The following is a 15,000-nucleotide window of genomic DNA, read 5'->3' on the forward strand; positions in this document are numbered from 1 at the left end:
CCACATTAATCCATATAAAAACAACATATTTAAAAAAAAAAGTTGATTCATGCAGGATGATTTGATGGATCCAGATCTGCAAACTGTTCAGCTCTGACAGCACTTATTGCATTGTTTGGTGAGACCGCTGTTAGTAGATGGGAAATCAATTTGTTGGCCTTCTGCAATCTGCTGGCCAGGAAAATAATACTGTTTAAATGGAAAGACCCTATTCCACTGACACACATTGGATCAGGGAAGTCATATGCCATATAAGGATGGAGAAATGTAGACATGAAGTAGGCAGAGGTTCTACTAGGAAATTAGGCAATATCTAGCGTCTAGCAGCTTTTCCTGACTTCTGTTAAACCTGCAGTGTGTAGAATTTTGGGTTTTATTTCCTAGCTGATTTTGTAGAAAGTAATTATAATATCCATAAGTACATTTAATTTAGTGCATAATAGCTGGAAAAAATGTTTTGAATTATTATTTTTTCCCTTAGAAAGGGTCTCATAAATGTCCATATTTCTGCATATTTTGGACCAAGGCCTAGAGCCGCCATCTTGAAAGTGTCATAGTTGGAATGTCATCAGGTGCATTGTTTAAAATTTAGAATTGTTCTTGTCCTTGAAGGCCACTGTAGCTTCTGTTATTATTCGAAAGGGTTGGGGTTACCCAGGGAGCGTTGCATTCTAGAACTTTGTAGAACTTTCTTGATGATGTCATATTACACACTGCACCTTTAAGGGAATGGAAGCAGGCAACATGAGCATGTATTTATTTTCCTTTTTGTGCGTGTGGTTATGCATAGTGTCTATATGTATGTCTGCTATCTGTGGGATAGATACATAAATAAAAACTAAATGTAAAAGGCTGCTACAATATGAGTTTAACCATGGATGTAACACTGTTCCAATAAACAGGGTGTATCCAAACGCATACAGAACATTCACAACTCCATATCCCTTTCATTAGAATTCACAGCGTCTCGGGCTGGTGACTGTTAATAGCATTTAATAGAGCTTAGGTCTGCTAAACGTCATTCTTTCCACAGCGACGCAGCTGAAACAGCATTTCTTTAGGAAAAACATACAGAAGAACTACATGTGTGTTTTATATTCCCTGAAGGAATTAAGGAGTGACAGATTTTCCTCTGATTCAGCGTCTCAGTCTGGACTCTATAGTGATGACCAACTACTGGAACATTTTGCTACACAGTATTTTTCTAGTTAGATAAATGCCGCAAGTTTATGTCTGTTTATGTCGGACATAAACCGGAGCATAGCAGACTGTATATAACATGGAGACATAGGTTGCGTTCCGAATCGCATACTCTTTCTTTTTTCTATTCTACATACTACATCCGACGATAAAAAGAATCTAGTTAGGATGCAGTAGGCATACTTTTGGGACATACTTTACTCTCTTATTTCATCATAACATTGCGCCTTGATCTTGCCTCTTGCTTTTATATCCGTCGCATCCCCGTTTGTTTTCATATGGAGGCTTCGTCGATGTGACGTCACTTCACGTGCGCACTGGATTGTGGGTCAGAATCGCCCAATTAGGATGCAGTTTTCAACACTAACAATCTTGGCCGCATGAAGTAGGACATCCGGGTACTTCTAACCATCCTAAATCTGGCCACAAGAATCGGGACATCCTAAATCTTTTTTCTACATACTATATAGTAGAAAGTATGCGATTCGGAACGCAACCCACGTGTGGTGCCTGGACACTCAGTCATTTCAAATTGATGCAAACGTTTAGTTTTCACTTGTAAATTGCAGTCAAGGGTTTACACAGTAGAGAACAATTTTGGTTCGAGTGTCAAGAAGACCAGACAAATTCTTTTTGCCCATCTTCCAAAATGGACACAGTCGAAATCATACATTTTTGAAGATCATCATCATCATCATCATCATCATCAACCTTTATTTAAACAGGCAAAAATTGCTAAGAAACAATGGTTGCGTTCCGAATCGCATACTTTCTACTATATAGTATGTAGAAAAAAGATTTAGGATGTCCCGATTCTTGTGGCCAGATTTAGGATGGTTAGAAGTACCCGGATGTCCTACTTCATGCGGCCAAGATTGTTAGTGTTGAAAAGTGCATCCTATTTGGGCGATTCTGACCCACAATCCAGTGCGCACGTGAAGTGACATAACATCGACGAAGCCTCCATATGAAAACAAACGGGGATGCGACGGATATAAAAGCAAGAGGCAAGATCAAGGCGCAATGTTATGATGAAATAAGAGAGAAAAGTATGTCCCAATAGTATGCCTACTGCATCCTAACTAGATTTTATTTTTATCGTCGGATGTAGTATGTAGAATAGAAAAAAGAAAGAGTATGCGATTCGGAACGCAACCAATGTCTTATTTAAGCAATGGCCTGTTTTTTAAGATCTTAATCTTGCCACAAAAATAAAATTTGGTCTGGTTACTTGACACCTTCCATTTAGAAGTAGCATCAACTTGAAATGAAAACTTCAAATTACCCATATATGCCCCCCCCCCCCCCCCACCCCTTAACTAACAGTCCTGTGACCTTTGACCCTTGTCCTCCTGTATTCACCAAATCTGTCCTTTAAAGTGCTGTGAGGAGGAGGAGCACATTCGAGGGGTCTCCATTTTCACACAACAATGACCAGGCAGCAACAGACACAATTACACATCTCCACACAAAACCAGAGCCTTGAGTCATGGCTTTAAGTGTCAGCTCTTTCTCTCACACACACACACACACACACACACACACACACACACACACACACACACACACACACACACACAGCCTCATAGACCCTTGTCCCCCTGCGTTCACCTTGCAGCCAGTTGAGCGAGTCGTTCCTTCTCATCGGCCACTTCCTTATAGAGACGTCTCCTCTGCTGCTGCACTGACAGCTCCTCCTCCTGCAACTGCTTCTCAAACCTGACACACACACACACACACACACACACACACACACACACACACACACACACACACACACACACACACACACACACACACACACACACACACACACACACACACACACACACACACACACACACACACACACACACACACACACACACACACACACACACACACACACACACACACACACACACACACACGGGAATGAATGGGACTGTACTGTACAATGTAGAATTATTACACACTTTGCCTTTCTGCCTCACAGAGTAAACAATGATAGTACAGTAGAACATTTCAATCAATCAGTCAACCTTGATTTAGACCTCGAAGGTACAATTGAAGGCAAACCCTCATTTTCAATGTAGCCGAGATTACAGTAAATGATATTGCCTGATATTGAACCGGGCGAAACAGAGAAAACACAGTTAGACATGTGCCATGTCTTATTCACCACTATTGAGGACGCTTGGTCTTACTTTAAGAACACCTTCAGCCTTATTATTAATAAACACGCCCCACTGAAAAGATACCGGATTAAGAATCGCCTTAGCCCTTGGTTTTCTCATGACTTGGCAGAACTTGTTCGTCGAAAAAATTATCTTTGGCGAAAAGCTCGAACCTCTAAGTCTCCAGCTGATTGGCTTGCCTTCAGGCAATGCAGGAACAAATCCACCCAGGCCATCAGGTCAGCCAAAATCTCTTACTTTAAGGAGAAGCTGACAACGTGTGGTACTGATGCGAGGAAGTTTTGGACCACAGTTAAGTCCATGGAAAACAAACTCTCTTCTCCAAGCTTACCTGCATCCATGGTTTTTGATAAGGTTGTCATTACCGACAAGTGTCGCATGGTTTCTCTCTTTAATCAATACTTTGTAAACTCCACTCTAGCTTTCACTTCTGCTGACCCACCACTCACTTTGCCCTCCCCCTCCATCACCACTAGCTTTTCCTTTAAACCATTCTCATTTTCTGAGGTTCGGGATGAACTTTCCCGATTGGACCCAAATAAGTCTGCTGGCTTTGATGGGTTGGACCCAAAGTTTCTCAAAGCCGCCGCTCATCTTATTGCTGACCCAATCACAAGGTTATTCAACCTGTCCGTTCATCTCTCCACATTCCCTTCTGATTGGAAATCAGCTTTGATATTTCCCCTCTTTAAGGGTGGCTCTAGCGCCGACCCCAATTGCTACCGGCCTATTTCCATCTTGCCATGCTTGGCTAAAGTACTAGAGAAGCTGGTCCTCAAACAACTGGATTTTTTTCTTACCACAAATCACATTTTGTCTGATCTTCAATCTGGGTTTCGTTCTGGCCATGGATGCATCACAGCCACACTTAAGGTCCTTGACGACATCATTACTGACTTGGACAACAAGCAGGTCTGTATTGCCAGCTTTATAGACCTAGCCAAGGCATTTGATTCAGTTGATCACATGACCCTTTTGAGTAGGCTCTCTAGCATTGGTTTATCCCCCACCTGTTGCAACTGGTTTGCCAGCTACCTGACTAACCGAATCCAACAGGTCAAGACAGAGAACATTCTGTCGGAGCCACTAGTTATTACTAAAGGGGTGCCTCAGGGCTCAATCTTGGGGCCTATGCTCTTTTCCATCTATATTAACGATGTGGCCAAGGCTGCAGGCAGCTCCAGCATCCACCTTTATGCTGATGACACTATCCTGTATGCATCTGGCCCTTCTCTCTGCTCCGCAGCCTCCACTCTTCAGGACAGTCTCACTTCTATTGAGCACTCTTTCCACAAACTCCATCTACGGCTCAACTCTAAAAAGACCAAATGTATACTTTTCGATCGGAAAAACAACACTTCCAGCCCACCCAAGATCCTTTGCGCTGACAACTCCGAACTGGAGTTTGTCAAGTCCTACAAATACCTAGGGCTTTGGCTGGACTCTTCCCTTTCATTCTCCGTCCATATCAACAATATTCAGACTAAAGTGAAAGCCAGATTGGCCTTTCTCTTCCGGAACAAAGCATCCTTCACACGCTCTGCTAAACTTACACTTGTAAAAATGACCATCCTGCCCATCCTTGACTATGGTGATACAATCTATAAAATGGCTTCAAAAACAGCGCTACACAAACTGGACGTTCTTCACCATTCAGCTATCCGCTTTGCCACCAATGCTCCCTTTCATACACACCACTGTGAACTTTTCAAACTGGTGGACTGGCCCTCCCTCCAAACCCGCCGACTCCGACATTGGCTCCAGTTTATTTATAAGACACTCCTGGGCAAGACCCCGTCTTACCTTTCCTCCCTTCTCCATCTCTCCAGAAGCACTTACCGCACAAGATCATCTGAGCTTATCAAACTCACTAACCCACTCACCAGGACTACCTTCGGCCGAAACTCCTTTCATTTTGCAGCAGCTTTTGACTGGAACAACATTCAAGACACCCTCAAACTTACAGCGTTTACTTCACAGTCTGCCTTCAAGCAGAAACTTAACATTGTTTTAGTAGACCCACCCTGCTCCTGTTGATTCCACTGTTTCTCACTTGCATACACCCTTCACACACAATATATCATTGACACATCTTAATTTTTTATTTTTTTGTTCACATGCATCCGCTCGCATACACATGCTCGCACGCACACACGCATACATTCGTTTAATTTTTGTGTTGTTTCTTATTTATTACACCCTGTCCAGACCTCTACGCCCGTCCCGACTAGTTTTTAGTACTTTAGTGTTTTCTATTTTGTTAATGTACATAGGCTGTGCATTTGTACATCCGTTTTATATTTGTCTAAGTGAGTCATGTTTGTGTATTTGTTATTTATACCTTTACTCCTAGTGGGGCCTCTTGGACCAGATCAATATTGTAAATAAGAAACTGTTCTTAATGTTTTATCTGGAAAAATAAAGGTTAAATAAATAAATAAAAAAATGTGTTTAGCTATCTCCCTAGCAGTATAGTTAGTACATGGTGTAGTACTAAAGCATTACCTGTGGTTAGCCCAACAGATAAAGGACAGGTAGATAGTGCCATGCCTACCTGTGCTTAGCTTTCTCCATAGTAGTACATGTTATAGTACTGTAGCCAACCTGTGTTTGGCTATCTCCCTAGTATCACTAGTACTGTATATTGTATGTATTGTTATAGTAATGAAGCCTACCTGTGCTTAGCTATAGTACATGTTATAGTAATGAAGCCTACCTGTGCTTAGCTATAGTACATGTTATAGTACTGTAGCCTACCTGTGTTTAGCCAGGTCCCTCTCCCTCTGGCAGCCCCCCTCCTTGTCTCTCTCCAGCTGTTCTCTGAGTTCATCACACTGTCAATCTTAACATCTATATGCTGCACCTTATTTCTACACTTGTATCTGCACTGTGTCCTTGCACTACTGTTGTGTTTATGTTGTGTATTACTTGTGATTTGTCTTCTTCTATATTGCATTGTTCAGAGGAGCCTGCCACTTAAGAATTGAATTGCCAATGACTGCTGTACAGTGTATGACAAAGAAACCGTATTGAATCTTGTATGAGTAATGTATATGTGCCATGCCTACCTGTGTTTGGCTATAGTACATGTTATAGTACTGTATCCTACCTGTGTTTAGCCAGGTCCCTAGTAGTACATGGTATGAGTAATGCAGTTGTACCTGTGTTTAGCCAGGTCCCTCTCCCTCTGGCAGCCCTCCTCCTTGTCTCTCTCCAGCTGTTCTCTCATCTCTTCAGTCTGCCGTACGTAGCGCTGTGCGGCGCGGTCGTCACTCTGCATCAGCTCAGCTTCATGCAGAGTCCGAAGCTTCTTCATCTCCGTCTTGTGTTTACTGATCAACTTCTGGATCTCCGGCTCCAGGCCTGACAGACAGAGGGAGGGGGAGAGAGGCAGGACAATAGGTCAGGATGTGGACAGACAGAGGGAGGGGGAGAGACGCAGGACAATAGGTCAGGATGTGGACAGACAGAGGGGGAGAGAGGCAGGACAGCAGGTCAGGATATGGACAGACAGAGGGGGAGACAGGCAGGACAATAGGTCAGGATGTGGACAGACAGACAGAGGGGGGAGAGGCAGGACAGCAGGTCAGGATGTGGACAGACAGACAGAGGGGGAGAGAGGCAGGACAATAGGTCAGGATGTGGACAGACAGAGGGGGGGAGAGGCAGGACAACAGGTCAGGATGTGGGGACATGTTAACAGAGGACCGGAAATAAATATTGGATGAATATTTTTTTTTAATTTATCATTATTTTTTTTAAAGATATTTTTGAGGTGTTTTATCTATCTATCTATCTATCTATCTATCTATCTATCTATCTATCTATCTATCTATCTATCTATCTATCTATCTATCTATCTATCTATCTATCTATTTATTTAAATAATTTAGGATATCAGCATCAGTTTCTGGATCTGCGGCTCCAGGCCTGAGAGAAACACACACCAGACAGGTTAGTATAATGGCAAATGGACTTGATTTATATAGAGCTTTTTAGATTATTTTTTCTCAGCCCCAAAGCGCTTCACATTAGGACGCTAGTGACCACAAAATGTTGAAAAAAAATTGATAATTCTTGTTTATTTAAATAATATGTCTTGATATTCCTGAGTTAAATGACTTATTTTCAGTTTAAATGTCTCTTAATATTCCTGAGCAGTCAGTAAAGTAACACAAACCATTCTGGGTTCTGTGTGCCTGTGACTGTACTAACACCTCATCACCAACTGGCTGACAACTCTCTGTGACTTCTCATGGAGCCAGTTAAACAACATGGAAGACGTCTGGAGACACAACTCTATCTCTATTCATGAGGCTACTGCTAAAACCAGGAAAGACAAATGCCAACAAATAGAGGTGTATTTTTTTTTTTTTTTTGCATTTTTTTTTTTTATGCTTTATTGATAGTGTAGAGAGACAGAGTTGAAATGGGGCAGAGAGGGGAGTGACATGCAGAGAACGACCGCGGGCTGGAATCAAACCCGGGTCCGCTGCTGGCCGAGGCCCATGGGGGGGGACGCCCTACCAACTGAGCTAAGGGCGCCCCCAGATGAGGTGTAATTGTCTAATTGACTGTAACTTTAATACATAGAATAGATGCAATGAATGCAATGTGCATTTTTGAATTCACTTATGCAGTACCTTTTAACTGTCTTGTAATGTCAAATGTTAACATAATGCCTTATGAAGCCACACATACTGTATAAGCGTAGTTAAGCCTGAAGAATTACAGTCAAACAATGAGTGGGGGACATTCTGCTAAAGGATGCGTGACATGCATAGTGGGGGATTTTGTGTTCTTGATAAGAGCAGAGAGGGAAAGTTACAGGATAGAATTACACGAACACACATGAGCTCATTCATGCTCTGACCTTCATAAAGCTTTTGGGTAGAGATATCTCTGTCTCTCTCTCTGTCTCTCTCCTTCTCTCCCTCCCTCTCTCTCTTTCTTTCTCTCTTTCCCACTCTCTCTCCTTCTCCCTCTCTCTGTCTCTCTCTCCCCCTTTCTCCCTCTTCTTCTCTATCTCTGTCTCTCTCTCCTTCTCTCCCTCCCTCTCTCTCTTTCTTTCTCTCTTTCCCACTCTCTCTCCTTCTCCCTCTCTCTGTCTCTCTCTCCCCCTTTCTCCCTCTTCTTCTCTCTCTCTGTCTCTCTCTCCTTCTCTCCCTCCCTCTCTCTCTTTCCCACTCTCTCTCCTTCTCCCTCTCTCTGTCTCTCTCTCCCCCTTTCTCCCTCTTCTTCTCTCTCTCTGTCTCTCTCTCTCCTTCTCTCCCTCCCTCTCTCTCTTTCCCACTCTCTCCTTCTCCCTCGCTCTGTCTCTCTCTCCCCCTTTCTCCCTCTTCTTCTCTCTCTCTCTCCTTCTCTCCCTCCCTCTCTCTTTCTCTCTCTCTCTCTCCTTCTCTCTTTCTCCCTCTTCTTCTCTCTCTCTCTCTCTTTCTTTCTTTCTTTCTTTCTTTCTTTCTTTCTTTCTTTCTTTCTTTCTTTCTTTCTTTCTTTCTTTCTTTCTTTCTTTCTCTTTCTCACTCTCTCATTCTCCATCTCTCTTTCTCTCTCTCTCCTTCTCCCTCTCTCTGTCTGTCTCTCCCTTTCTCCCTCTCCTTCTCTCTCACCCTATATATCAGATTCCCCCTCCTGCACAGTTGCACTTTAAAAAGGAACTAACATTTTATACTGTATTTTTTTTAAGGTATTTTAAACTATTTATTGTGTGAGTGTTTGTGTGAGCGTTGTTTTTAGAGGCTGCATAAGCACATTTCATTGTATGGTTCTACTGTACAATTACAAATAAAGTATATACGTATATTCTATTCTATATTCTAGCCCAGGCTCTGTAAATAGACTATGTTACGGGGCGACTGTTGCTCAGGTGGTAGAGCGGGTCGGCCGATGATCAAAGGGTTGGAGGTTCGATCCCCCGCCCTGCCACCTGTGTCATAGTTGTTGTGTCCTTGGGCAAGACACTTCACCCACCTTGCCTCGTGTGAATGTCGATAGTTAGCCTGCTGCTATCGGTGTATGAATGTGTGTGTGAATGGTAACGTGGGAAAAGGAAAACAGGTCTCCCTTGAAAAAGAGTCTCCGGTCTCAATGGGATTTACCTGTAGAAATAAAAGGTTAAGAAGTTACAGACCTTTCACTGTGATCTCTTTGATCCTCTTGGTTTTCTCCTCAATCCATTTCTCTCTCCGTATCTTCTCCGTGGCGCTCATCAACTCTTTCAGCTTCTTGATTTCCTGGTGGGGGAAGGAAGGAGCGAATGTTATAATGGTGGGTTTGGTGGCAGCATTGATACAATAGATGAAGGGTATGTGTTTGTGTATTTTGCAAACTCTGCTATTGATTTGATTTTATACTGCCATGTATAGAATATCTTGCACTTTACTCGGTACTGGAAATTGGACATGCTTTAGATTTTTTTTACTAGAAAATTTCACACAGTTTCTATTGCATAATATTTTCTTTCCAATACATGAATATACTGTATATTGTATTACGTTTAGGTTGCGTTCCGAATCGCATACTCTTTCTTTTTTCTGTTCTACATACGACATTCGACGATAAAAATAATCTAGTTAGGATGCAGTAGGCATACTATTGGGACATACTTTTACTCTCTTATTTCATCATAATATTGCGCCTTGATCTTGCCTCTTGCTTTTATATCCGTCGCATCCCTTGTTTGTTTTCATATGGAGGCTTCGTCGATGTGACGTCACTTCACGTGTGCAATGGATTGTGGGTCAGAATCGCCCCAAATAGGATGCAGTTTTCAACACTAACAATCTTGGCCGCATGAAGTAGGACATCCGGGTACTTCTAACCATCCTAAATCTGGCCACAAGAATCGGGACATCCTAAATCTTTTTTCTACGTACTATATAGTAGAAAGTATGCGATTCGGAACGCAACCTTAGTTTTTGTTGTATCCTATATGTACGTTTTGTTATTTCAAGTGTGTAAGAGAACAAACAGAGTAAGAATGGCATTGTACAGTCAGTGCAATTGCCTGTTTTTCTGTAAATATGACAATAAGTCTAGCTCAGTCCAGAGGTTCAAATGTTAGAATATCAGGCAGTGCATTAAAAAAAACATACAAATAATAGGAGGAAGAGGCAAGCTACAACTTAGCTTTATATCTAAATATAATGATACATGAAAAATGCTTTGGAGGCTCAAATGCAGACAGAAGTTGTGAGAAACAGACAAATGAAATGAAAGAGAGAAATGGTAGAGTGAGAGAGAGAGAGAGAGAGAGAGAGAGGGAGAGAGAGAGAGAGATGGAATCATGCCAAGGATGACTGGGGTTAGAGGGAAAAAAACAAAAGTTACCTCACACAAGGGACCCAGAATTTGCCACACCTAAAAGCAAAGGAAAAGACAGACAAAAGGACAGAGAAAGACAGTGAAAGACAGAGAGAGAGAGAGAGAGAGAGTGAGAAAGAGAGAAAGAGAGAGAGAACAGAGAAAAGACAGTTAAACAAAAGCAGCACAGCAAGAAAGCCAGTTACGCAGAACGGTCACACACGATGCAAAGCAGAAGCAGAAGTTATTTGCGCCGAAAAACTTGGAAGTGCACATGCCAATTCTTAAAGCCCCTCTAAACCCTCCCTCTCTCTCTCTTTCTTTCTCTCTTTCCCACTCTCTCTCCTTCTCCCTCTCTCTGTCTCTCTCTCCCCCTTTCTCCCTCTTCTTCTATCTCTCTCTGTCTCTCTCTCATTCTCTCCCTCCCTCTCTCTCTCTCCCCCTTTCTCCATCTTCTTCTCTCTCCCTCTTCTTCTCTTTCTCTCTCCTTCTCCATCCCTCTAACTATTGTAATCCGGAGTATACAGTAAAGATAGCTGTGTTTTAGTTAACTTAGTTTTATACTATTTATGAACGTTTATATTCAATACGATTTTTGGAAACGTTTATTGAGACACTGTGGCTCAGGTGGTTGAGCGGGTCGGCCGATGATCGAAGGGTTGGAGGTTCGATCCCCGCCCTGCCACTAGTATCATGGTTGTTGTGTCCTTGGGCAAGACACTTCACCCACCTTGCCTCGTGTGAATGTCGATAGTAAGTCTGCTATCGGTGTATGGATGTGTGTGTGAATGGTAACGTGGGAAAGGAAAACAGGTCTCCCTTGTAAAAGAGTCTTCGGTCTCAATGGGATTTACCTGTAGGAATAAAGGTTAACACTTTGATCTTGTTTTTTTACTAGTTTAGAGCAGGTTTACAAAGGCTTTAAATCATCACTGAATCATTTGATTATACTCCTGTCTGTCTGTCTGTCTGTGTGTCTGTCTGTCTGTGTGTGTGTGTGTGTGTGTGTGTGTGTCTGTCTGTCTGTCTGTCTGTCTGTCTGTCTGTCTGTCTGTCTGTCTGTCTGTCTGTCTCACCATCTCATGCTGCTCCTGCATCTGTGTGATCTTCTTGGTGTATTTCTGGTCCACCAGCCTCAGCTGTCCCACCACGTCTTCACAGCGCTCACTCAGCGACTTCTTATCGTTGATCAGCTGGACAGAGACACAAGAGATATCGAAGACATTTCGACATTTTTCTTAGATTTGTTTATGATGGTATGTATGCATTTAAGTAAGTAAGTAAGTAAACATTGAATTGTTATGACCTGGAGCAGTGAATTTCTGTTTTGCTGTTTTCAATTTGATGGTTTTCATCCATCTGTTCCATTATTTTATTTTGTTATTGTTTTGTCGAAAAGTTTTGATTCGTTTAACCCACGAGCCAAACATCATAGACACTGACTGATTCAAACTGAACATTTACTTTTTTTTAAACAATTATAAAAAATAAGAGGGGGTAGGACCAGAAAAGTTTTTCTTAACTTCTTCCTATCCCTTTTGAACATGAACTATGTTATTTGAGTTATGTATTTGTTGCTTAGGACCCTGAGGATCCCATTTGTTTGTTGTTAATTTATTTCTTTCCTTTTTTACTGCTCAATCGTTTTATTTTTGTTTGTATTATTTTTTTTTAACCATGTTCAATAAAGACTTAAATAAATAAAAAAGTAAGTAAGTAAGTAAGTAAGTAAGTAAGTAAGTAAGTAAGTAAGTAAGTAAGTAAGCAAGATGTATGTATATAGTGCTTTTCACAGACAGGGTCACAAAGTGCTTTACAATGTGCATAGAAAAAGATAGTAAAAAATACGTCTAAAAAAAAAAATTATAAAAAAACACAACAGATACAATTAGCAACATATAATAGACAGAAGTTATACCCAAAAGCTGAACTTGTGTTGTCTTAAGCAACGTTTTAAAATGGTCAACTATGTGATATTGTTTGTTTTTGTTAATTGATACAGTCGTGTGTGAGTGACGTGGTGTATGGGTGTGGTGCAGCCCTTTGATAAGGAGAGAGTGGAAGAGCAAATACATTTTCAACCATATATTCCAAATTAGTTTCTATTAAAGGGGCACTGTGTAACATTTTAAGTAATTTATTAGCTAAAATCAATATCCTCATTCATAAACATGTCCTCATTGGTGTAAAGTCACCTCTGCCAATAATCTGAATTATCCTCCTGAGCGCAGAATTACACATATTAATATTACATTGTGTACATTGAGCAGGCAAGTCTTATGGAGGAATCCATGTTGGTTGGAATGTCATCAGATGCATTGTTTAGAATTTAGAATTGTTCTTGTCCTTGAAGGCCACTGTAGCTTCTGTTATTATTCAAAAGGGTTGGGGTTACCCAGGGAGCGTTGCATTCTAGAACTTTCTTGATGATGTCATATTACACAGTGCCCCTTTAATTTCCTTATTTTTGAAAATTATTGAATACTTTTTTAAATAAATGGCTCAATAATTAACAATGAGTGTGCGTTGTCTATTACTGACCACTCTTAACATAAGTTGAAAAATGTCTGATATGCATGGGAAAAAGACCACCTCGCTGGAAAGATTTCATGAGTATGTAAACAACATGTGGTTAAAGGTTTGCAGTGAGGTGGTGTTGTGGTTTTTACCTGATCTATGAACGTGAGGTGTCTCTGGATGGTTGCTTCATATTGTTCCTTCTGCTGCTGGAAGGTCCTGTTCAGTTCTTTCTCCGTTTCCTTCACGTGTCTGACTGTCAGCTCCCTCTGCTGGGCCTGGAGGTTAGCACACAGGAGAAACACATTAACATCCCGTAGATCCAAATGTCTTCAGCTACAGTTGCTAAAGCCTTGTTCAGACAATACGATTATGGTTGCGTTCCGAATCGCATACTCTTTCTTTTTTCTATTCTACATACTACATCCGAAATAATCTAGTTAGGATGCAGTAGGCATACTATTGGGACATACTTTACTCTCTTATTTCATCATAACATTGCGCCTTGATCTTGCCTCTTGATTTTATATCCGTCGCATCCCCGTTTGTTCTCATATGGAGGCTTCGTCGATGTGACGTCACTTCACGTGCGCACTGGATTGTGGGTCAGAATCGCCCAAATAGGATGCACTTTTCAACACTAACAATCTTGGCCGCATGAAGTAGGACATCCGGGTACTTCTAACCATCCTAAATCTGACCACAAGAATCGGGACATCCTAAATCTTCTTTTTACCATACTATATAGTAGAAAGTATGCGATTCGGAACGCAACCTGTATTCAGCTACAGTTGCTAAAGCCTTGTTTAGACAATGCGATGATGATTTTTTCCGACTTTGGACATAGCCCAGATCAGTCAAATCAGCACACACTACCGTGGGTTTTGATATCAATGTGTGAACTGTTCAAAGATGAGATCCAAGCAGGACCAAGACACTCGCTGACAAGTCACATTGAAATATTCTAGAATGTGCTTTGATTTCTCCTTGTCTCAGCTTTTTTTCTCTTTTTTTCCCTGTTTTGTTGTTGTTGTTGTTGTTGTTGTTGTTAGTGTATTGTATGTTGTATTGAAAAAAAAAAACCTTAGGTTAAAAAAAAATCTACTGTAATGTGTGTGTGTGTTTCTGTGTGTGTGTGTGTGTGTGTGTGTGTGTGTGTGTGTGTGTGTGTGTGTGTGTGTGTGTGTGTGTGTTTCTGTGTGTGTGTATATCCCCCTCACCAGTGCGGCCTGCAGCATGTTGACAGTGCGTTTCTTCTCCTCCAGCTCAAGTCTGGTTCTCATCATGGATCCAGAGACTTCAGCTGCTGTGGCTGAAGCATGTTCTACTCCCAGCTGCTCCTCCTCCGATAACACAGCCTGGGGGAGAGCACACAGGGACAGTCAGATTTTATTTCTACAGGTAAATCCCATTGAGACCGAAGACTCTTTTACAAGGGAGACCTGTTTTCCTTTCCCACGTTACCATTCACACACACATATTAGGCTAACTATCGACATTCACACAAGGCAAGGTGGGTGAAGTGTCAACCATGACACAGGTGGCAGGGCGGGGATCGAACCTCCAACCCTTTGATCATCAGCCGACCCGCTCTACCAACTGAGCCACAGTCGCCCATAATACGTAATTAAGTGCATTCACAAACGACTTCTGGATTTATTATGTGGCCTACTGTCTGTATTTCCTTCAGGATCAATAAAGTATCTATCCAACTATCTAGAAAGACACTGAACCCTGAACTGCTCCCGATAGTTAGCCTGCTATCGGTGTATGAATGTGTGTGTGAATGGTAACGTGGGAATGG

General features: G+C 41.7%; 1 protein-coding gene across 1 annotated transcript in view; it reads right to left on the bottom strand.

Moving 5' to 3' along the window:
* Positions 1-15,000, bottom strand: part of cep131 (centrosomal protein 131) — a 49,940-nt gene that overhangs the window by 11,186 nt on the left and 23,754 nt on the right. Inside the window, exons 17-23 of the mRNA XM_080049572.1 lie at positions 14,417-14,554; positions 13,349-13,474; positions 11,756-11,872; positions 10,707-10,736; positions 9,508-9,610; positions 6,539-6,740; positions 2,812-2,919 (exon numbers count right to left, since the gene is read on the bottom strand). Coding sequence (XP_079905698.1) covers positions 2,812-2,919; positions 6,539-6,740; positions 9,508-9,610; positions 10,707-10,736; positions 11,756-11,872; positions 13,349-13,474; positions 14,417-14,554 — 824 coding nt within the window. The remainder of the gene's footprint in view (positions 1-2,811; positions 2,920-6,538; positions 6,741-9,507; positions 9,611-10,706; positions 10,737-11,755; positions 11,873-13,348; positions 13,475-14,416; positions 14,555-15,000) is intronic.

Source organism: Ammodytes marinus, assembly GCF_949987685.1.
Source record: "Ammodytes marinus genome assembly, chromosome: 20".
In the NCBI taxonomy this organism is placed as follows: Eukaryota; Metazoa; Chordata; class Actinopteri; order Uranoscopiformes; family Ammodytidae; genus Ammodytes; species Ammodytes marinus.